At 37.0% G+C, this 23,140-nt stretch overlaps 1 protein-coding gene across 4 annotated transcripts in view; it reads left to right on the top strand.

The window, feature by feature from the left end:
- The window catches only part of rgs12a (regulator of G protein signaling 12a), a 58,318-nt gene that overhangs the window by 28,966 nt on the left and 6,212 nt on the right, over window positions 1-23,140 (top strand). For 3 of the 4 annotated variants that reach the window (XM_062994082.1, XM_062994078.1, XM_062994081.1), the window contains 13 exons: window positions 4,898-4,916; window positions 6,502-6,668; window positions 6,761-6,853; window positions 8,439-8,582; window positions 11,764-11,946; window positions 12,089-12,230; window positions 13,210-13,298; window positions 14,848-15,045; window positions 16,308-16,381; window positions 16,622-16,748; window positions 19,414-19,510; window positions 21,061-21,131; window positions 22,066-22,177. In XM_062994082.1, coding sequence (XP_062850152.1) covers window positions 4,898-4,916; window positions 6,502-6,668; window positions 6,761-6,853; window positions 8,439-8,582; window positions 11,764-11,946; window positions 12,089-12,230; window positions 13,210-13,298; window positions 14,848-15,045; window positions 16,308-16,381; window positions 16,622-16,748; window positions 19,414-19,510; window positions 21,061-21,131; window positions 22,066-22,177 — 1,516 coding nt within the window. The remainder of the gene's footprint in view (window positions 1-4,897; window positions 4,917-6,501; window positions 6,669-6,760; window positions 6,854-8,438; window positions 8,583-11,763; window positions 11,947-12,088; window positions 12,231-13,209; window positions 13,299-14,847; window positions 15,046-16,307; window positions 16,382-16,621; window positions 16,749-19,413; window positions 19,511-21,060; window positions 21,132-22,065; window positions 22,178-23,140) is intronic. The other variant, XM_062994080.1, reaches the window with a different exon arrangement.

Below are 23,140 nucleotides of genomic sequence, written 5' to 3'. Positions count from 1 at the left end.
CTAGATGAGGGTACATTTTGGGTATTAAAACTGTGGCTACTCTCTTCCTTTGGCAAGTGTTTTATTAGTTCCTAAATGTGCAGGAAAAGCAACTTTGAGTTGAATTCGCTACAATAGAGGACACTTGCTTTTATGTGGGTTTTATGTTTCAGCAAGAAACACAAGATCACTGTGTCTCAAAGCTTTTGTTGTGGCATTTTACAGTAGGCTGATTCCAGAACTTTCTTTTATGTATGAAATAATAATCCTGTGTAAAACCAAATCTAAACCACATAAGTCAATGGTTTAAGCTCTTTTTGATTCAGTCTGATTCATTGTCTGAAACAGATGTCCGCTTCTACTCTTCTAAACTTTGCTATTGAATGCGGTTACCATCATCTGCTCCTGCTAAAATCCCTCTTTCCTGTGTAATAACATACTTCCTAGTGGTACTCCAGGATATACAGTATATTTAAAGCAGCAAAGTTTGAAACACGTGTCATCAGTGGTTGTAATGTCTGTGGTCTAAAATGAGTCGTTACCCTGTGATTCTTCCATTTGAGGATTCTGGGGTGGTGGCACCACCTAATTTACAGAGCTGCTCCTTCCACAAGTGCCTACCACGTCAAGCTGACTTGTTTTGCTTGCTGCCTCTTTTGCTCCCTCTGTTTCCCATTAGTAGCCTCTTGTCTTGCTCCCTCCCTCAATCTGAACCACAGAAGGGGCCACTTCAGAGCTGAGTATTGTGCTGTAGAACTGGAGTGACTTCGTCAGAGCTCTGTGGATTGTTTGACTAACAGAATGAGCTAAGTTTGTCATGCATTACCTAACACTAAATGTCTTAAACAAAAAATTATTTGAACTACAACACAGCACTGCAGATGATGTTAGATACACCAGTCTACATGCCAAAGCTTAAGTCTTGGTAAAGATTTCTTCCAGAGTCTTTATACATCTTGAAGAAAGACATCCCAGGTTTTGTTTGCTTTTTAACTTTGTAGATGTTTACAATGAGGTAGTGGTATTGGCTAAGACCTATATCTTAGAACTCGTTCAGTCTTTGAAGAGGCCTCATAAAGTCTTGTGGTTCCTGGAGCCTGCCCTCTTTTCCATTGTTGGACAAGCATTGATGTTGGACAAGCATTGTTATTTCTGTCTGCTGGTAATGACTTTAGTATTTTTAAACTTCTTAGACCAAGAATCACCCCTGATTAAACCAACCTCTGGGTTCCTTAAATAGGTAATCAAATAGAAATACAAGCATAAAATCCTAACACTTATACAAAGTAAGACTATGGGCGTGTTTGAAAACCTAGTGAGCTGTCTTGCTGTCTTACTGCCTACATAGGCAGCTGCCTAAGTAGAGAGGATTCTAATAAGTCATTGACTTATAAGGCAGATCATTCGAATGCACTACTTAGTCAGCGATTCCATCAGTTTTTGCTTACTAAGCTAACACAGTTAGCCTCATGCCATTCAAACCAATGGGATGGGGTGGCACAACGCGCTAACATGTCAACTAACATCTCCCTCCGTGTACCGAAAATGGTTGTGCAAGTTTATGCAAATTACAAATCAATAATAATTTATTTATGTTTAAAAATAACTCCGTTCGTTTCTTCGCACCGTCTGACATATTTCTTATTTTTCTGTGAGAAAAGTTGTGCCTGACTGAATGCTGGGATTGCCTTCGCTGTTAAGGCAGCATCGGGTGCTCCCTCGTTATTCTGTCAAAATACCATTCAGATTTAAGGTGCCTTAGTAGACAGCATTTTAAGGCATCTAGGAATACGAACAGCCTACTTCTCGGGAGCGCGTGTAGGATGACGTAAAATGCTGTCTATGTAGAGAGCTCACTAGGTTTTCGAACACACCCTGTACTGTTGGTTTTCTGTCCTGACATAAGTCCAGTCAATTCCAAAGCAAGATTCTTGTTAATGTACTATGTTGTATCCCATTTTTGACACTTAAACTGGCAATACTGTCATATGTTGGCTAACTTTTTCCCCTAATTTCCAACAAGTGTGTCCATCATTTTTTTTTACACCTGTTGTCATATTAGATGCGTAAAATGTATGGCTATTGTGAAAATGGGTGTCTGAATAGCCTACACAGTATATACGTATATTTAACATTTAACAAACACATTTTTTGTTAAATACGTATATTTAACATTTAACAAACACATTTAACAAAAACATTTTTTATGGTTTAAAAAAAGATTATGTAAATTACAAGTGATGTTTTTTATTCTTGCAATGAATTTTCCAAGGTGTTGTAGAAGCTTTGGTTGTAATCAGTGTTAGTTTTACCACAGTTTTAACCACTACATTATATTATTTACATTTTTCATTTCAGATCTAATCAGAATCTTTATTATTCACCAAGAACCAGATGTACAAGGAATTTCTTTTGGTGCAGGTGTCAACATAAACATAATAATAATAAAAAACAACAACATAAAAAAAAAACAATAAACAGACAATAAACAATATAGCAGCGACATGAACAGTACAGCATCAGGCAAAGTGTGCAATGAATGTGTACAGTACATTACACTGACAGACTTCAAGTAATTTAAAAAAATGTGCAATAGAGATTATTTACTAGTAGGTAAGATGCATATGTGCATTAAAATAAAACAAATCTGGGCAAGAAAATCCCAAACACCCCCTAGTCATTTGCAGCATTTAGCAGATGCTTTTATCTAAAGCGAAATGCTGTAGGCATAGCTAAAATGAGTATCATGAACGGTTTATTTAATTTTATTTTTTACTTTGGAACAGTCACAAAATAGTGTTTTATTCATTTTTCAGTACTAAAATATACTTAATTATTTTTTTCATAATATTAAATATTAAACTAAGTAACTGCTTTAGATAAAAGCGTCTGCTAAATGCTGCAAATGTAACTGGGGTGTTTGGGATTTCTTGCCCACATTTGTTTTATTTGAATATAACCATAGCAGTGGTGTCTGTTTTTATGAGAATTAAAACAGTACATGTCTGAATCTTAATTTACTTACTGTGGTGATGTTTATGGTAAGGTAAAATGTTACTTGCATGCTATTTAAAGAGGACTTGATCATGCTAGAGCAGTGGAGCTTGGAAGAAAGAGGCTGGTGTGACTATATACCATAAGCCAGAATAAAAGAGACCATGACTTCATCAGCTCAGGTTTTATAAGTAGCTTTGAGGGTTAAAAATTGTGTAGTACAACATTTGTATTAAAACAAGATGTGTCAGTTGCCATCTAACTTGCTCATTCTACAAAACCATCTTGAATAAAAAGTGTCAGGTGCAATAAAAGTTCTTTAAGTGTTCAGTACAAATGTATATAGACTGACTTAACATAGGTATTTTTGTTACATTGTATGTAAAAGAAAGTAGTGTTACAGCCTTTCCTATATTATACATGATACATAAAATGTTTTTAAGGTGCTTAAATTATTATTTTTTTGGAAATGTACTAACCAAGCAACTGAAAAAATATATATAAGATGTAAAATAAAAACATACAAAGAGGATAAACATGAATTGTAATATTGTCACAGTGGAAAACTTGTAAATACTCATTTGTACTAGGTCTACACCTCAAAACATGTGGCATTGTACCTTAATTTTTGAAATGTTAGCCGTTATGAGTTTTTTCTTTGTTATATCAGCCAACTAAAACCACTTATACTGTATACTTGTGAATATATAAACTATAATTTGTCATGCTGATGTTCCTTTAGTACTGTTATTAAAGTGTCTTTTAGAGAAATCTAATGTAGTTAATTAGGCATTCCTGCACTTTCTTACTTGGCTGACTCTGGCTCAGCCCTATTTTATGGTTAAATCATCGATTAGCATATGAATAACTAGCCATTATCTCAAGTATGCTTGATGTTCCCAGTGATCTCTGCTTTGTAAAGGGAGCCATGCTGGGTTTGGAATGTTGCCTTTAGACTGCTGATGAGCTGATGTTGACACAAAATGCGAAGCAGTCGGAGGACTGAGACTTCAATTATGGGGCTTTTAAAAGTGTGTGTATGCATGCTTCTTCTAAACAGTGCAGTCAAAACACACTGTCCAGGACAAAGACCTATAGACACAGACACAGGCCAAGCTTAAGTCTCATCTGCAGCACCAGCAGTTTGTTAACACTGCTAATCATGTCAATTTGTCACTTGAATTGTTTTGCTCTTGGTATTTTTGTTCATCCCTTCTGCCTTCATAACCTCTGTCTCCTGTTTTTTTGGGAATGCCTTCCCACTCACTTCCTCCCACTAAGCAAACAGTTTAGTGTATGGGTTGATGTCTCTGCCATTTGTGTGGTGCCACCCATAAACACACACATGAGCACACACCTTTGTTTGCTGTAGTATAGTGTTTAAAGTACACTAATAGTGGCTGGTGCAAGAGGTCATAAGCTTTTATTGAGGTCAGTTAGGCCAATTCCCTCTTCTATATCATGCTACCCCAACTTCCACATTGCTCAGTCACTCTATGTGTTAACAAAAACACAAAATGCTTGTTATATATGACTTATTGAGTAAAAGCCATCATTCCAGACCGTCTTTACAAGTGTGTGTTTGAAAAGGCTCGGCTCAGGTCGTTTGTTGGCAAGCGTGTATGAGTTTGTGGGTGGCTCCCGGACCAGAGGTGTGAACAGCTGTGAGTAAAGCCACTGGGGGCTATCCACAGCTACACTATGGTTGTGTGGTCCTCTTTGTAAAACACTCCCTTCTCAGCAAACACACACACACACAATCAGGATGAGGAAGGTTGCTGAACTGTCAGAAGGAATTCCCTCCAGTCCTACATTTCCTCATCTTTCCTCTTTTTCTTCTTCTCACCCAGAGCTTTCCTGTCCTCTTTCATCTGAGAATAATGATGACTGTTTCTCATTCATGTCATTCTTTGTTTTCTTTCAGTCAGCAGCATCAGACGGAGGTGAGTAAATGCTTTCTTTTTTTATCATTTTAAGCATTTGTATAACTTTGTAGTTGCTTTGTAGTCTAAATAATGACAAAAAAGCAGAATGAAGTTTAATTACCATGTTGTATATGGGGTAGTTGACCTTTACAAGTCCATTTTAGTCAACAAAAGAAACTTATCTGGGCAACTAGGCTATTTCTAGGATTTTTTAGTCTTCTCACATCAGCTGTTTCCTGGCTGGTCGATATTGCAGTTTGCTACATTGATAGAGGCTTCTACATCAACACTTTTACAACAGCTTCTCAAGATTTGTAGATGTTTGCTTAAGACGACAGTACTACTGGCCAAATGTGTAGGCCTTTTGGTGCTCAGGCAGCCATTTAAGTAACACAAAGACCCAAACGTTAGAGGTCATTTGGGGGCATACAGTTGTCTACCAAAATGCACCATGGTTTCCCATGGTTTTTAAGTTAAGACATTAAAATTATGAAGAAATAAGGCAATAAAATACAGGCATATATTGCAGTAGGACAGCAATCCAGAACATACGGCTAATTTATAGCACAGTTATTAAATGTCTTGAAGAATCTGCAAACATTGGCCAGTGTTTGCTGGCAGATTTGTATTGTAATGGAAAAGAGTTGCACCCGGTCACAAAAACAAAACTATGTAAGGACCCCAGTCATGAGGCAAGCCACTAAATTTTCTGACAACATATATCAGTGCCTCATTAACAGTTCTTGTCAATGTAATTTGTATCTTGTATATTAAAATAAGTTTGCACAGTAAACCTATCAGGCTTTGTACCAGTCTGAACACACAAGTACCCTTCTGCTTACTCTGGGACCTTTAAAATAATACAGAGTAGTATAGAAATTATTTAGAGCCTTATGGAAGCTGGTCTGGTCCATAGGCCGCTATTTAAAAGACCTTTTTAAAGCATTTTTTGCATTCTGTATCCATATTTCTTCCAGTATAATGATGGCCAATTACCCTATTGTACTTCCCCTGCTGGTTAAGACTATTACACACCCCCTTCTACATGGTTTGGCCTCAGATGCCAGATGCATCTTTTCACCTTTCACAGAGACCGGACCATGTACAGAAAGACACCTTATGAACTCTGTGACAACCCCGTCACCAGTGCAGACCAGATAACAGAGGCTGCAATTGCACAGCGACAATGACGCCCAGTTGACCTCTCTCCCTCCCTCCCTCAATTGTGCCTGTTTGGGTGACCATCCAGGTTTATAGCTTGGCTGGGATATCTCAGAAAATCTCCGCTTGAGATCTCAGGACTGGTTAAGACTTTGTGAATGAGACTACTATTACCCCTCCTTAGTTCCTTTGGTATGCACATTTTGCATGAAAGTGTGATTCTGGCTCTGCCCGTGCACATCCACATGCTGCACATGGCAGAAATGACACATGTCCTAACAATTCATGACTAAAAAGTATAATTACAGGATAGGTTTGTGTAATATGTGACACGTATTGTGCTAGAGTTAAATTCCAAATCTAGAAGTCATGTTACAACGTTAGTATACATTTCTTCAGAATGTATTGACCTGTTCTTTCTCTGAACATCATCTTTGTGTAGAGCAAGGTCGTATGGAGCGCCATGACTTTGGAAGCATTAACAGTTTAGAAAGTAACGGCAGCCTGCCCAGTGTTACCAACCATCGTCTCTCAGATCGCCGTGTCGCATCATGGGCTGTTTCCTTTGAGCGGTTGCTCCAGGATCCTGTCGGTGTGCGCTACTTCTCTGTAAGTTTTCAACGGTTTTATCAATGGTTTTATTTTATATTGTTTTAAGTTTAGTTTGTCTGATTATGTCATTTCTTTTTTTCAAACTGCAGGAGTTTTTGAAGAAGGAGTTTAGTGAAGAAAACATCCTATTCTGGCAGGCTTGTGAATTCTTCAGCCAGGTTCCCGAACATGACAAGAAGCAGGTGAGAAATATAATAACAGTTTTGTTCTCTTTTATCGTTATGTTAAATTGGTGAAGCACAGTGCATGTCAAAAAATAGATTTAATACATTGTAAAAACAAGTGACCACTAGAGTAAATTTGACAAATTTCACAAATGACACTGTAATTCACACTTTTAGCTTTTAAATGGTAATATACCTGTTGGCATCTCTTCCTCATTTGTCATTAAATACTCAACTCATGGTGTTTCCATACTTCTACAACTGTAAAACATATGTTAACATTTGTACTTCAAATGTTAATTTTGGTAATATGCATTTTAAAGTGACTTTAAATAACAATTTCATAGGACTGTGCAATTTATAAGCAATTTCCACAGACACAACATCATGACATCAACGTGGCTCGTTCATTATATTACTACATATTCAAACATTGCATTTTCTACACACTCTACAACAGCATGGCTTTGTAAAAACAACGTGCACATGCTTGACTGGCCTGGCTGCAGTCCAGATCTGTTTTACATTGAAAATGTATTGTACATCAGTTGTCCCCAACCACCGGGCCAAGGACCGGTACGGGTCCATGGATCATTCATCACAGAAAGAATAAATAATTAGAGATCGATAGAAAAGCAATTTTCACTGCTTCCATTTCGGGTGTTATTTGGGTGTTATTGTCTCTTATCACCCCTAGGTGGGATCAGAGTCTCGTTGCAGCGAAAAAAGCTTATTTTAATAATTTGTGAGCAGTATGGTTAAATACTCCCACCTCCAACGGGCAGTGAAATTATATCTTATATGAAACCAGTCCCTGGTGCAAAACAGGTTGGGGACCACTGTTGTACGTCATAAAGCGGTCATCATAAAACAATGGGTGTTTTATGGCAAATGTGTTTATGGGTGCTACACAGTAAGTTACTGTAGCTCCTTTCACACATGCACGTCTCAATGTTTGAAAGCACCCCAGGGTCTATATGGCCAGTAAACGGATTTACATTGCTGGGTAAATATCATGCTGGTTTATGTGTGAACATAAGCTGATAGATTTCTGGGTAAAAGACACACTGAGGTGAATAATTTAAACAATAGCTCAGTGAAGATATAGCTGGAGGAAAAATTAAAAAGGTTTGAATGGGAACATGCAGCCATGCATGTTAAGTATCTATACAGTAATGTTACTGAAGGTGTACTGTCATCTGTAATGATTATAACACTGCATGTAGTTAAGGCTGATTATACATTTACATGTCGGTTCAAATCCAGGCCCTGCTATTCAGCCATTGTTGGGCCCATGAGCAAGGCCCTTAACCCTCCTCCAAACAAGCTGGGATATGCGGAAAAATAATTTCATTGTACTGTACATGTGTTTATGTATATATGACAAATAGAGGCACTTCTTCTTAAAATTACCCATGTAGAAACTCAGCATTCACATATACAAAAGTCACTATTTACTATATTAATATCTTATTACCACATCTAATGTAAAACTAATTTTAATCATTACAGATCTTGTTATAAGCTTTATTCTACTTTGTTTTTCCATGTGAGCATTAAGTCTTTTGTATTAATTGTGATGCTAATGTGTTTTTGTCTCTAGCTATCCCAGAAGGCCAGTGAGATCTACAATAGCTTCTTATCCAGTAAAGCCACCACACCAGTAAACATTGACAGTCAGGCTCAGCTTGCAGACGATGTCCTTACTGCTCCACGGCCTGATATGTTTAAACAGCCACAGCTACAGGTGGGTTTCCATTCACATAAAAGTTTTCAGACTACTAATTTATTTAGTTCATAATTTCAAACTGCACAACTGAAATGATGGCCAAATTAATTCAATAATATACAAACACTATTAAAGAAAACTAGTGAAAATGTGTTAATTCCCCTTGCAAATGTAAGACTAGCTTCAATCTTATGCAACAGGTGACCTTGCCACAACACTCAACCTGATGGCAGTCATCATCTTGCAAGACATTTGCAGAGAGGGGAATAGCCAAGCTATTTTGTAGACATTGTATTATAAAAGAGAAATCAAAATGTAGTTAATATTAGAAGGAGCCTTCAAACAAGTCATATATCTAAATATTGAGAAGCATAGATCTGGAGAAGTACATGACTAACTTAAGTGCACTGAATATACATCTGAGTTTATTTAGTTATTCCAGTTATAAAGAAGAAATTTAGATTTTATGATACAGACACACTTCTAAGAGGCATTTAGTCGAATGGATGCCTGGCCAACTCTCAATGAGTTGCAGAAGTCAGTGGTTGTATTCAAAGTTGATGTGACTGTATCAACCAAATTCAAGGTGGTGAACCAAAAAGCTCTTGCTTGGTAGAAGCACAATAAGAAAAAAAAAAAAATACTTAATGCAACTTAATGGTTATGTGTGGTGTGAAGTTACCAAAGCAAATTATCAGATGAAACTTACCCACTGCAAAATACAGTATGTTGGTGGTGGCATTAGGGTTGGGCGATATTGCAGATTTTCATACCGTCTTCAAAAAAATGCCGCGGTATACGGTATTACTGCGTAGGGGGAGGGGGCGTGTTTGTTAGTGATGGGTTGTTCGCAAACGATCCGATTCTATTGAACGGCTCCTTGAAATGAACTAAAGGAACCCGAGTTGCGCCTCTGGGAGCTGTTATATAGGGTGTGTTTGAAAAGCTAGAGAGCTCTCTACATATATTTTTATTTTATAATGACTGATTAATTCCGTCTACTGATGCGAAGCGGAGTGGGTGAAATACAGCCGATTAGAACTGCGCAGTTATCACGGGGAGCGAGCGACACACACACACACAGATAAAGAGAGCGCTAGTAGTATTATGACAAATAATTGAGAAAAAACTCGTTTAATGATGTTAAATCTGATTGGTTCATGGCGTGTATGTTTTAAAGCAGAATCAAACACAGGCACAAACACATCTCTGCACAAGAGAGGATTTTTATGAAACTTAATGCAATGCAACCAGTCTGTCTCTTTCCTGTAGTTTCCTTTTAAAATAAATCTTTTTTCTCATTGAAGTGTTGTTTGAATTATGCCTACATTTAAGGCAAGGTAGCAAAATGTTCATGATCGTTCATCATTGATATTAATATCGGGGCTGTCTTATATAGTATAATGCTAACAGTTGGCATTTTGCCATTCAAACCAATGGGATGGGTAGCACAGTGCGCAAGCATGTCAACTCACAAGCTCGATTTTGCAAATAAAAACACATGTGCAAGTTTATACAAGTTCAATAATCATCAATAATCATTTATTTACGTTTAAAAATAATTCTGTTTCTCCGCACCGTCAGCCATGTTTTAAGCCAAGGACACTTCCGATGCTCACTCGTTCCTGAAATGTTAAGATACTACAGCTTATTAAGGCATCTAAGGTTTCAAACAGCCTCCTTCTCGGGAGCGCGCATAGGATGACGTAAAACGCGTCTATGTAGAGCGCGCACTAGTTTTTGTGTTATCGCCACAGTGAGCACCTCCACAACCAATCAGTGAGCTCCAACCGCCTACCCCTCCCACCCCTCCCTTACTGTGTATTCGCGAATGTCCTAAAGTCTCCGTTTTTAAGGTAAAACTGAAGCAGAAATTTGGCGCTTCACATTTTTTTAAAATACCGTCACCATTTTTAAATACCCCGGTATACCGTAATACCGTCATACCTCCCAACCCTAGGTGGCATCATGTTACATGGATTTTTTTCAGCAGCAAGGAATGGCAGTCTAATCAGGACTGTTTGGAAAACAAAAGGTGAATGGTACAGATGGGTCTTAAATTAAACCCCTGCTTCTATTGCTTCAAGTCTGATGTCTTTAAGTAGAAGAAATCAGATTATTGCAAAAATTTAAATACTGGGTATAGAAGCCTTTTAGTAATCTGATTAGGCAAACCTTTTAAATACACATTAGTCAGTCAGTTATTGGGTTTTTTCCAGTGTAAGTGCATGTAGCAAATTTGTTTACCTTTGTTTACCAAAATTGTTGAATTACAACTTGTTAAATGTAGTGATGTTAACTTTCAATCTATGTAGTTTACTTATAAAGTTTGTATAATAACCTACACATACTGCATATCAGTAATAATCAAATTTTGGCTGTAAAACCACATGTGGATTTTGATGTAAAAAAAAAAACTTAAATAGAATAACTGTTTGCATCATACATCTTAGTATTTTCCTACTACTGTACACATCTTTATTTATTATTTTAACATAAATGGGTGCTACTGTAAAAAAACTGCAATTTCCCTCTGGGATCAATAAAGTATTCTGATTCTGATTCTGATTCTGATTTATTGGAATGAAGCATGGTGCTAGCCAATTGCGCTTCTCACAAAAATTTGATCAGATTATTCATATACAGTACATGAGCTGAATAAACACATTACTGGCAGACATCCTGGTAGCTGGGTATTTGAATTACCTATAATCGAAAAATAGCCTCAATCACATTAGAATAGTCAAAATATGCCCAATTCATATGCTACTACGACCATTTAAATTATTTAATTACTACACAAACCTGAGAGCAATTAGATGATGTGTATAAAAATACACTCATTGATGCGAAGCATAATGCCAAAACAATGTTTTAAAATAATGTAATTTAAGGGGATTATGTGGCCCAGTCAGGGTCCTGATTTGAACCTCATCCAAACATCTTTGCAAAGAGAAATGGGCCGAAACATTGTGCAAAATTACTTCAAATCAAAGGTCAGTTTAATCATATACAGTATACAACATCTACAAATTCAAGATTATGATCAATTATGCAAAAAAGTTGAGGTGAATTCTTTTGTCAAGGCATCATACATATTGCACATAAACATGACAAAATGCACAGGTAAAGACTCCCAATATTAAATCAAGCTATCAATGTTTTTATTCCATCTCTTCTCACTTTTTTCTCTCTGTAGATCTTTAACCTCATGAAGTTTGACAGCTATGCTCGGTTTCTGAAGTCTTCACTATATCAAGAGTGCATGTTGGCCGAAGTGGAGAGTCGACCTCTCCCTTACCCTTACCATGTGCCCTGCAGCCCTGCCCCCTCAAAGCACAGCTTTATATCAGACCGCTCTACCTTCTCAACACCAAAAAAGGTAATAAGATCTCACCATGGGATTGATGCTGCTACAAATATTTTTTGTATTTTGATTAGCAGCAAAATACATGTTGCGCTACAGTGTTAGACTTCTTTATAGTAATTCATTGTTTTTATTTTACTCTTTAATTTTAATACAGGAAGCACAAAGGACAAGAACAGGCAGGTCAAGTGATGATCTCAGAGACGATGCTGACAGGAAGAATGGGATTTTCTCATGGTACAGGAACCGCAGCTTTGGTAAAGGGCCGAAGAAAAGAGAAATCACAGATTTTAATTTTAGTAAGTAATTAAGTCTAAATCCTTGTTTATGTTTTAGGGAGCTCACTAAGAGGTTTGTAATGGGGGGAAGTAACTCTATAGTGATTATGAGAAAATGTATGGCAATCTGTTTGAACAAAACAGTATACTAATAATAAAAGAAAATGATAATGCTATTTCTAGTTTATTGTCATTGACTTGACAGTGTTGCGTAAGATATTTAAAAAAAAAAAAGAATGGAACTCTGTACAAGTAATTTGATTCAAAATAACTATTCTACAACCATGCTACTGGAAAATTCTGCTACTGTTTAACACACTGTTTTAAATACAGCCTCTTCTCAAATGTAAAAGCCAAACCACATTTGTGTGCTTATAAAATATGCCATACCATTTATTACAACACTGAGCATGTACTAATTGAACACACTATATAGTCCTGTATTTTGCTGTTTGAGACACTAGTTATGTGTTTATATACAGTGTATATCTGTATATTACACATCTGGCCAATCATTAAAAAAGTGGACAGAGATTTTAAGCTTTTTTTTTTTTAGCGGTTAAGTCACTGGACTAGTAATCAAAGGGTCACTGGTTCAGGCCCAACCACTGCCAGGTTGCCACTGTTGGGCCCTTGAGCAGGACCCTTAACCCTCAACTGCTTAGACAATATTCTGACACAATACTATAAGTCGCTTTGGACAAAAGCGTCTGCTAAATGCCAAAAATGTAAATTTAAAAAGAATTAACTAAATAATATATAAACTATCTCGTTTTCACCCATCTGAAGCTCTTTTCTGAATACCCAGAGTATTCAGAAGCAGGTCTGGATAATGTGTAGGCATTAATTGTAATTTTTTTATTTGATAGGATTGATTACAGTTGATAAAATAATATTAAAAAATAATGTGTATATAAATGTATGTTTTTGCATTATTTTACTGGACCTATGTTTTATTATGGTATTGTGTGATGTGATTGGTTCTTTTGTGTGTATGTAGACAGTAATATGCGAAGAGAATCTCAGGGATCTCTGTCCTCCAGTGCAAGTCAGGAGTTCAATACGTCCGGTTCCACAGTGCGAAATGAGGTAACTTCTTTACAGTGATCACATCAACAACTACATTATATTAATGGACATTATGTATACTTATAATAGGATTGCAGTTCTAGTTTGTTTTCCTCTATCTTGAAAGACAACTATATGCAGTAAATGTGACTGCATATAGAAGGTCACTGCTCACAATTGTCTCAATCACTGTTTGGTTAACCAGCTTACACCGGTGAGCCACAACAGTAGAACCACCAACCTGAAAAGTTCTGAGCCACTGGGATATAGACTCCACGACATCTAAACGACTGTGGTATCTAGTACCAGTACATACAGGATTTATCTGACCAGTCCACCTTCCATTGGTCTGATGTCAAGTTCCGATGCACATGCAGAAATGTTACAAACTAGGCATTGCAATGCCATGTTTTGTCTTATAAGTCTATATAGTCAACTTTATGATAATTACTTGCAATTACTTGCAATTTTTTACACTTTATTTACATTTCCAACATAGTAAAAAATTTATAAAAAAATTCCTAACCTTAATTAAAAAAAAACAACTAACATTTCTTTATTATTATTACTATTGTTGTTGTATTATAATTATTATTATTACTATTTTAAAAACATTTGTTTTTAATTTTAATCAACCAGACCAGACAAGTGGTCAGGCTTAAAAAGGCAGAATGAAAGTAGTTTGCCAGTGTAAGGCATTTAGCCACCTAGTTGTTCATTAGCATTTTAGCTGTTGCCTGCTTTGTAAATGCAATTCACCTCTAATTGTACACAAATGTTTTTGCTGGCATGGCTAGACTACCAGTCAGTAGATTGTTGGCAAACTAACGCTAACTTGGCTTCCACATCAAAAACACAACCACAATAAACGTCTGAACCTTTTAATCCAGATTTTTACAAGCACTTTGTCAATTGTATATCTGCATTGTTGCACCTTTAAAGGGTCATTATTGTGTTTAGGCTCAGCAGCCCATGTCTACTACAAGTATTTAATTTAATATTCAGCTTAAGGTTATGGCACAATAGAACCCTCTAACAACTAAGGCTGCTGACCACCCTTCTCAAGTGAAAAGTTGTGTGACCTATTTTAAAGAGTATGTCATGGGTTTAACTAAAGATTAACTTGAAAAATGCTAATTCCGTTCAGTTGTCCATTCTAATTTTCCAGGTCAGGCTATGTAAGATAGCCTCTCTGCAACTTTTTTTTTTAGTGCCCTCTTGGCAAACTCTAATTATTGTTGGCAGTTTAGCTAGGCTTTAGTCTTGATAACTGTTTTTTTTGTTTTGCTAAGTAAAATACTCACAGTGACTGAAATTTGCTGGTCTAATTTTACTTCTATTCTCACTAGAAGTCTATGAATCAAACCCACTGATGTACTGTAAATCTTACTAAAATGCCAAAATACTCATATAATGGTGAATAAAATATTTCGATTGAGGATTTTAAAGTTAACTTTGTCCAAAGCAATTTTTACAGTAAAAACAATGAATTTAATTACATTTTCATAACATGGCATTGATGCAGTAGTAAGCTTTAGCTAAGGTTAATTTCTCTGTCTGTGTGTGTTAGTGTGATCAAAGATGTTCTACGTGGGAAAGGGACAAAGCAGGGACGAGCAAATCGTGTACGGTAGCACTGCCAGATGGTTCCAGCTGCTGTGTGTGTCTGAAGCAGGGTGCTTCCATCAGACAAGTGCTGCAGGAGCTCTGCCAGAAACAACACATCAACATGGCAGCAGTGGATCTCTTTCTTGTTGGTGGAGAGAAGGTAGAGGAGCATGTCAGATTTGTATATGGCACTTCTGTACAAAACATTTTTCTTTTTTTTATATCAGTACTATTAAAAATTGCTTTGCAATTTGTATGTTATTACATCATGTAGTGTGGTGTCTTAGTAAATATTTTTGAAAATGAGCCTGTAGAAACTGAATCCTCTTTTACCACGTCATACATGCACTGGTTTGAAACCAGTTCGCTTCTCACAGGTAAACAGTTGGAGGCTCATAGTCTGTTGCGGCATTAGCTAACTGTTTACAAGTACAATAGGAAGATCACTGTCGATCACTAACATTTTGTAAGCTAACTCAATGAATAATAATAACATAAATCTGGTGCCATAAGATAGATTTTTTAGATAGATAGACTCAACTTTATTGTTATTGCTCAGTACAGGTACAAGTCAACGAAATGTAGTTAGCATCTACCAGAAGTGCAAATAGTAGCATTGTGCAAAAAAACTGAGAATATCAGTAACATATATCTATGATTAATATTAATATAAAGTTATAACTATAGCTATTTACATATATGGAATTATATCTATATACATAGTACGATATACATAATAGCAATAATAACGATAAGCATACGAATAAAAATGTGTAAGTATTACATTTACAGCATTTAGCAGACGCCTTTATCCAAAGCGACTTACATTACAGTTAGAGTATATAGTCTGAGCAATTGAGGGTTAAGGGCCTTGCTCAAGGGCCCAACAGCAGCAACCTGGCAGTGGTGGGGCTTGAACCAGCGACCCTCTGATCACTGGTCCAGTACCTTAACCACTTGGCTACAGCTGGCCCAAATGAATACATTATAATAGTAATAATAATAAAGATTAGTTAGGTATACATTATAATAGTAACAGTAATAATAATAAAACATGCAGAGTTTGAATGTGCTGGCATGTAGTAGCTGTAATGAGTGCTGTGCACTGTTTATATAAGCAGAACACATTCACATACTGCACATTCTGTTGATATAGGTGTATAATTCAGAGGTGATGGTAAAACATTTATTGAACAGACATAAAGTAGTAAAATAAATTGCTGGAATAAAACCAGGGAGCATTTTCCGCTTTTAAAAGTAAAACAAAACTTTTATTGTGGATATTTGTGCTTAAATGTGTAAAGACTTAAAAATTTATTTGTTTTTAAAGATTAAATTTTCTTTTAACAGACATAATACTTTTCATTTTTATATAAAGGAAATCTGACAGTGGCTTTACCATATTTTATTTGTATTTTTTAGCCTTTGGTGTTGGACCAAGACAGCTTGACTCTCAGTTCCAGAGACCTTCGCTTGGAGCGCCGTACTTTGTTTAGGTAAATTCAGTTGAGTTGAACTGTAGGGCACACTGTGACTTAAACGTGTAATTTCATTATAAAAATACAGCACACTTATTATAGATGGCTGTCATCCTGCTTTCCAAAAGAGCCAGACACTCACTTCTTTTCATATCTACTGTTTATTTAAAGTGCACAATGCATGAGAAAGAGTATCAAACAATCTTTGCTACGTTGGATGTAGACTGTAAATATTTCTTGTCTGTGTTCTTTTTTTAGATTGGATCTGGTGCCTATTAACAGATCTGTAGGCTTAAAAGCCAAGCCGACCAAACCCGTAGCTGAGGTGCTGCGGCCTGTGGTTGCCAAGTACGGCCTGCGCCTTAACGAGCTGGTGGCTAGAATAGTAAGTCACTTTGCCATGGCAACGTATGTTTGTGGCAGCTTTCTCCACATCCGTGACCAAAAAAGGGTGGAGCTGGATAGTTACAAACTGTACTTAAAACTGCTAGTTTAGAATCAGTCTAAACCACATGAAGAGGAATAGAAATGGTGTCAGACCAAGGGCAGAACTGCTGTAAGATCTGCACTGCTTTTAAGATGAATGTTGATATCATAGGGTGTGGTGGGTATTGTGGTAAACTGCCGTGCACTGCTTTTTCCTTTAATGGCAAGAGTAAGATATTGGTCAAGGGCAGCATGCTAAGCTTTAAAGCTTTGAAAAGAAATTTAAGCACTACCTCACTGAACAAGATTTTTAAAACCAGTAAGTTTTTATTTTAGTAAAGTATTCTAGAAAGAGCTTTAACACAAAAAGCCTCTGTAATGTGTGCAGTATGTGGTTTTGCATTGTCTTGTTGAAAAATGCATGGATGTCCCTGGAAAAGATGACGTGTAAATGACCTTTGCCAAGGGCACTGACACAGCCCCATACCATGACAGACCCTGGCTTTTAGACTTGTTGCTGATAACAGTCTGGATGATCCTTTTCGTCCTTGGTCCGGAGCACACGGCGTCCATTTTTTCCAACAAAGACCTGAAATGCTGATTCATCTGACCACAATACGTTTCCACTGTGTGATGATCCATCCTAGATGCCTCAGAGTCCAGAGAAGTCGATGCCGCTTCTGGGCATGGTTAACATGAGGCTTCTTTTTTGCACAGTAAAGTTTAAGTGGCATTTGTGCATGTAACTCTGTATTGTAGTGCTTGACAAAGGTTTGCCAAAGTAATCCCTCGCCCATGTAGTTATATCAGCTATTGTTAAGTGGTGGTTCTTGATGCAGTGCCATCTGAGGGATCGAAGATCACAGGCGTTCAGCTCAAGCTTGCACCCTTGGCCTTCATGCACTGAAATTCCTTCCGATTCCTTGAATTGTAGATGGAGAAATATGCAAAATTCTTTGAGGTTCATTGTTTTTTTGTTATTGTTAAAATACAATAATTTTCTCACACATTTGTTGATAAACTGGCCATCTTTGCTCATCAAATACTCTGTTGACATCACCTGTTTGGAATCACATCATTATTTAGTTTTTTCACCTCATTACTAGACCTAAATTGCCCCCGTCCCAACTTTTTTTGGAATGTGTTGCAGGCCCATAATGCAGGAATGGAGGTATTTTAACATTTTAAAATTTTATTTGCATTTTCCATACTGTCCCAGCTAAAGAACCATAACATATATGTAGCATTTTAGCAAATATTATTTTTGGTTTCATTTGGAGTTAGACTTTCTAAAGGGTCCTAATACTTAAAAAATTCTATTTATTTAGATAGATAACCTATTACCATGGGTTATCTGTACAGGCCATCTAAATTAAAATAAGCTGTGATCTTTACTGAAGCACGAACAAGCCAAAAGTCATGAGTGTTCTGTTGCTTTTATACAACAGTTTTTAATAATACAAATAATAATGTTTTTTATATAGCACCTTATATAATCTCATGGTCACTTTACAACAAAAGTACAATAGACAATAACAGTTATCTGGGGGAAAGATAGAAAAAAGCTGACCGTAGGACAGAAACACTAATTGAAAAGGAATGTCTTCAAGAGAGACTTTAAAAAGGAAACAGATGTACAGTCATGAATAGACTGGGGTAAGGTTTTCAAGAGCTTATAGGCTGTAGCACTAAAATATCTGCCTTTCATTGAGGAGAGTCCATAAGGAACAGTGAGAAACCTAAAGTATAATGAGTAATATTTTGCACTTGATATGCATTGTTACCAGAAGTCAGTGCAGCTGGTTAAGAATAGGGGTGATGTGGGCAGATTTTTGTAAGTGAGCACTCTTGCTGCAGAGTTTTGGATGTACTCTCACTTATTACTTGTTTTAGTAAACAACAGTGCAGAGAATTGCATTAATCAATACGGAGGAAATGTTTCAGCATCACTAGCATCACTCAGACAATGTTAGGAAGATGGAAAAATGCAGATTTTGTTTGTGAGTTAATGTGAGACTCAAAGTTGAGTGATGATAAAGAAATATATAATAAACATGATTTAATACTGACAATACATTCACTGAAGTAGTTCCACAACAAATGAGTTTGTTGCTATGCAACAGTAACAATTCACTAGCCTGCTTTAACACAGCAGACTACAAAAGGCATCTGGTTTAGATAACACTACCAAGTCACAATACTTTGAAAAACAAATCATAAATAAGCTACAATGGAAAAAGGAACAACAGGCTCAAAATAAAGGACTTAAGTAATTAAATGACGTAAATTAATAATAAATAATATTAGTAATTTATTAGAGTTATTGCTTTAATTTTATATGTTAAGCTGTACACTTTCATTCATTGTACAGTTAGAAAAAAGGATAGTGCACTAGCATCAAACACGCTTGTGGACTGTGTCAATTTGATAAGTTTCTCATTTTGTTTAAGCACAAGGTTATTTAATTCTTGATAGATTATATTTTAATTATTAGTTGTAAAGCTAAATCTGATTGATTTAACCTGAACCAAATGAAACTGTGTAAACAGTTTCTTCATACCTGTGTGTGTTTAATCTAGCATTGTAAGTAAGTTTCTTGCTAATTTATTTCTGTTTTTTTCAAGAGCGGAGAGACTGAGCCTCTTGATCTCGGACTGCCCATATCAAACCTTGATGGTCTGCGAGTTGTTCTAGAGACATCTGACCCAAGCTGTTCCAAAGGTATTAAGAAACACATACAGGGGTTGGACAATGAAACTGAAACACCTGTCATTTTAGTGTGGGAGGTTTCATGGCTAAATTGGACCAGTCTGGTGGCCAATCTTCATTAATTGCACATTGCACCAGTAAGAGCAGAGTGTGAAGGTTCAATTAGCAGGGTAAGAGCACAGTTTTGCTCAAAATATTGCAATGCACACAACATTATGGGTGACATACCAGAGTTCAAAAGAGGACAAATTGTTGGTGCACGTCTTGCTGGCGCATCTGTGACCAAGACAGCAAGTCTTTGTGATGTATCAAGAGCCACGGTATCCAGGGTAATGTCAGCATACCACCAAGAAGGACAAACCACATCCAACAGGATTAACTGTGAACGCAAGAGGAAGCTGTCTGAAAGGGATGTTCGGGTGCTAACCCGGATTGTATCCAAAAAACATAAAACCACGGCTGCCCAAATCACGGCAGAATTAAATGTGCACCTCAACTCTCCTGTTTCCACCAGAACTGTCCGTCGGGAGCTCCACAGGGTCAATATACACGGCCGGGCTGCTATAGCCAAACCTTTGGTCACTCGTGCCAATGCCAAACGTCGGTTTCAATGGTGCAAGGAGCGCAAATCTTGGGCTGTGGACAATGTGAAACATGTATTGTTCTCTGATGAGTCCACCTTTACTGTTTTCCCCACATCCGGGAGAGTTACGGTGTGGAGAAGCCCCAAAGAAGCGTACCACCCAGACTGTTGCATGCCCAGAGTGAAGCATAGGGGTGGATCAGTGATGGTTTGGGCTGCCATATCATGGCATTCCCTTGGCCCAATACTTGTGCTAGATGGGCGCGTCACTGCCAAGGACTACCGAACCATTCTGGAGGACCATGTGCATCCAATGTTTCAAACATTGTATCCTGAAGGCGGTGCCGTGTATCAGGATGACAATGCACCAATACACACAGCAAGACTGGTGAAAGATTGGTTTGATGAACATGAAAGTGAAGTTGAACATCTCCCATGGCCTGCACAGTCACCAGATCTAAATATTATTGAGCCACTTTGGGGTGTTTTGGAGAAGCGAGTCAGGAAACGTTTTCCTCCACCAGCATCACGTAGTGACCTGGCCACTATCCTGCAAGAAGAATGGCTTAAAATCCCTCTGACCACTGTGCAGGACTTGTATATGTCATTTCCAAGACGAATTGACGCTGTATTGGCCGCAAAAGGAGGCCCGACACCATACTAATAAATTATTGTGGTCTAAAACCAGGTGTTTCAGTTATTTTGTCCAACCCCTGTATATGCACACACTGTTGAAAGCTTACACATACTTATCGTAACACAGTTATGATAAAAAGTTTTCTAATAAAATGGAATGTGTCAGAAATACATCCTTCAAGTGATAGAAAAGAGGCCACAACCACTTCTGCCAGCAGGCTTCTTGGAAATCATTCAAGCCCTAATCATTTTTCTTTTACAGAGAACATGTATTATTACTACAGTCAGGGTCATCCTATTTTTAAAAGCCTTTCATAACATGTGCTTTGTTTCCTTTTTAAAGCAGAGAAGTCCAAGACGCTTCCTTCCAAAACTCAGGGACCACCAGTGACCAGCAGAGGGCAGCCAACCCCGGTAAGACTGTGTATTTGTATAAAAACAAAAACACAATAAAACAACTAAAACATTTAGCATTTTGGCATTAAACTACATACAGCTGTAATAAAAGAGTGTGGACACAGTTAATAGTGTTAGTATTCTGACACTGGAATACACAGCATGTAATTTGAAATAGTAATAAATAAGCCGTAGCTACTTGCAAATAAACAAACCATGTAACAACTAAATGAGGCTGAAATATTTTAACTTATTTTAACTTATTAGTTTATTTTTGATAAACTAATGTTGCTCTACTATTTGCCACTAATTGTCACACTATTCTAGGTTTTATGTTTCAAAACCAAAATCTTGTCTGCTTTACTTCCTTAGCTCTTACTACCTCTCATGAGGTTTGTCTTAGGCTTCTCCTAACAAATTCATAGCAGGCTTTACATGAGATTTTTCCTTTTCTTAAAGTGGTAGCCTAGTGAGTAGGGCTTCGGGCTACCAACTGAAAGGCTGAGAGTTCGAATTCCAGCTTTGCCATGCAGCCACTTTTGGGCCCTTAAGCAAGGCTCTTAACCCTCTCTACTCCGGGGAAGCCGTACAATAGCTGACCCTGTGCTCTGACCCTAGCTTCCAAACAAGCTGGGATATGCAAAGAAAGAATTTCGTTGTACTGTACATCTGTATATGTATATATGACAAAGGCATTCTATTATTTTATCCTCTAGTTTTGTTTAAGTTAATGATTGGCAACCCAGTTTGGTAGCATATTACTTTCTTTTAATGTCCCTTTTCAAGCCTAAGATTTCATATGTATTGTAGTTCAGTTTCAAAACTGAATATTTAATGAACACCATATTTGATAAATTCCACCAGTACTACTCAAGGGGTAGGTGGGTGTGTATGTGTGTTTACCTACAACCTGTATATAAATTAGTCAAAGTCATTATTGTTTCATTGTCAGGAGGATTTCAAGCCATCAGACAAACCTGTGAAAGATAATGAAGATAAACGACCTATCACAGAAGCACCACACAAAAAGAAAGGAAACAAAATTCATCTGGATGAAGCTGAAGGTAACACTTTATTCTCTCTATTCCTCGATCTACTTAAGCACTGTTTAATAAGATGACTTGTATTTCTATTTGTTACAACACATCAGACTAAGCAGATTAACAAATTTTAAATATAAATAAAGACCTGTTGTTCTTGTGCAGTGTATTAATTGTTTTAGTCTAATACTGTGGTAATGTACTGTTTGTTATATGGTTCTATGATAGCAACTATTAACCATATGAATCATGCTTCGTGTCCTTAGGTAATGCAGTAATACTTTGTAAGAACTATACCAAATTTCAAATAGGCTGGAACCTGTTTTACATTATTTTAGCAGTAAAATTATTTCATCAACCATTAACAAAAGTATTTCATTTTTCTTTAATTCTATTTATACATTTTACCCTTCATATAGTTGTATCCAATTACCTAGTTCTATCTCCTCTAGTGCTGCAGACCCCTACCCTGACTGGGAAGGGCTGTACCAAACACATGCCCCCTCTGACACGTGTGTAGTAAGAGTCACACACTGCTCCCCATTATTACTTTGTGCAGACACATTCGACCTGCCAACAGAGGCCGTAACTGCAGCAGTAATGAGGAATCTCTTTACTCCTATCACCCTCAGACTCAGACAAATCATGTCTGTGTAGGCACCCAGCCGGCTGATGCAAAGCTGAGCTGAGATTTAAATTCTTTAATCTCAGAAGTGGTCGGCTTGCACTGGACTGCTGCGCCACCAAAGCACCCAAAAGTATGAAAACATTTTAAATGTGCTTTTTGAACCTAAATGAAAAATCCAAAATTGGAATATTATATAAATGTGAAAAAGCTTGAGGGAATTGGATTCACAGATAATTAAAAAATATATGAAGCTATTTTAAGTATAAACATTAGTTATTGAGGTATAATTAGCATAGATTTAGTATAGAGGTTTGCAAATAGACAACTAATTTGTGATGGTGTGTTCTTTTACAGTATAG

This window comes from Trichomycterus rosablanca, chromosome 4 (genome assembly GCF_030014385.1).
Source record: "Trichomycterus rosablanca isolate fTriRos1 chromosome 4, fTriRos1.hap1, whole genome shotgun sequence".
Taxonomy (NCBI): domain Eukaryota; kingdom Metazoa; phylum Chordata; class Actinopteri; order Siluriformes; family Trichomycteridae; genus Trichomycterus; species Trichomycterus rosablanca.
The sequence above is the reverse complement of the archived record's forward strand: the minus strand, read 5'-3'. Positions and strand labels throughout refer to the sequence as shown.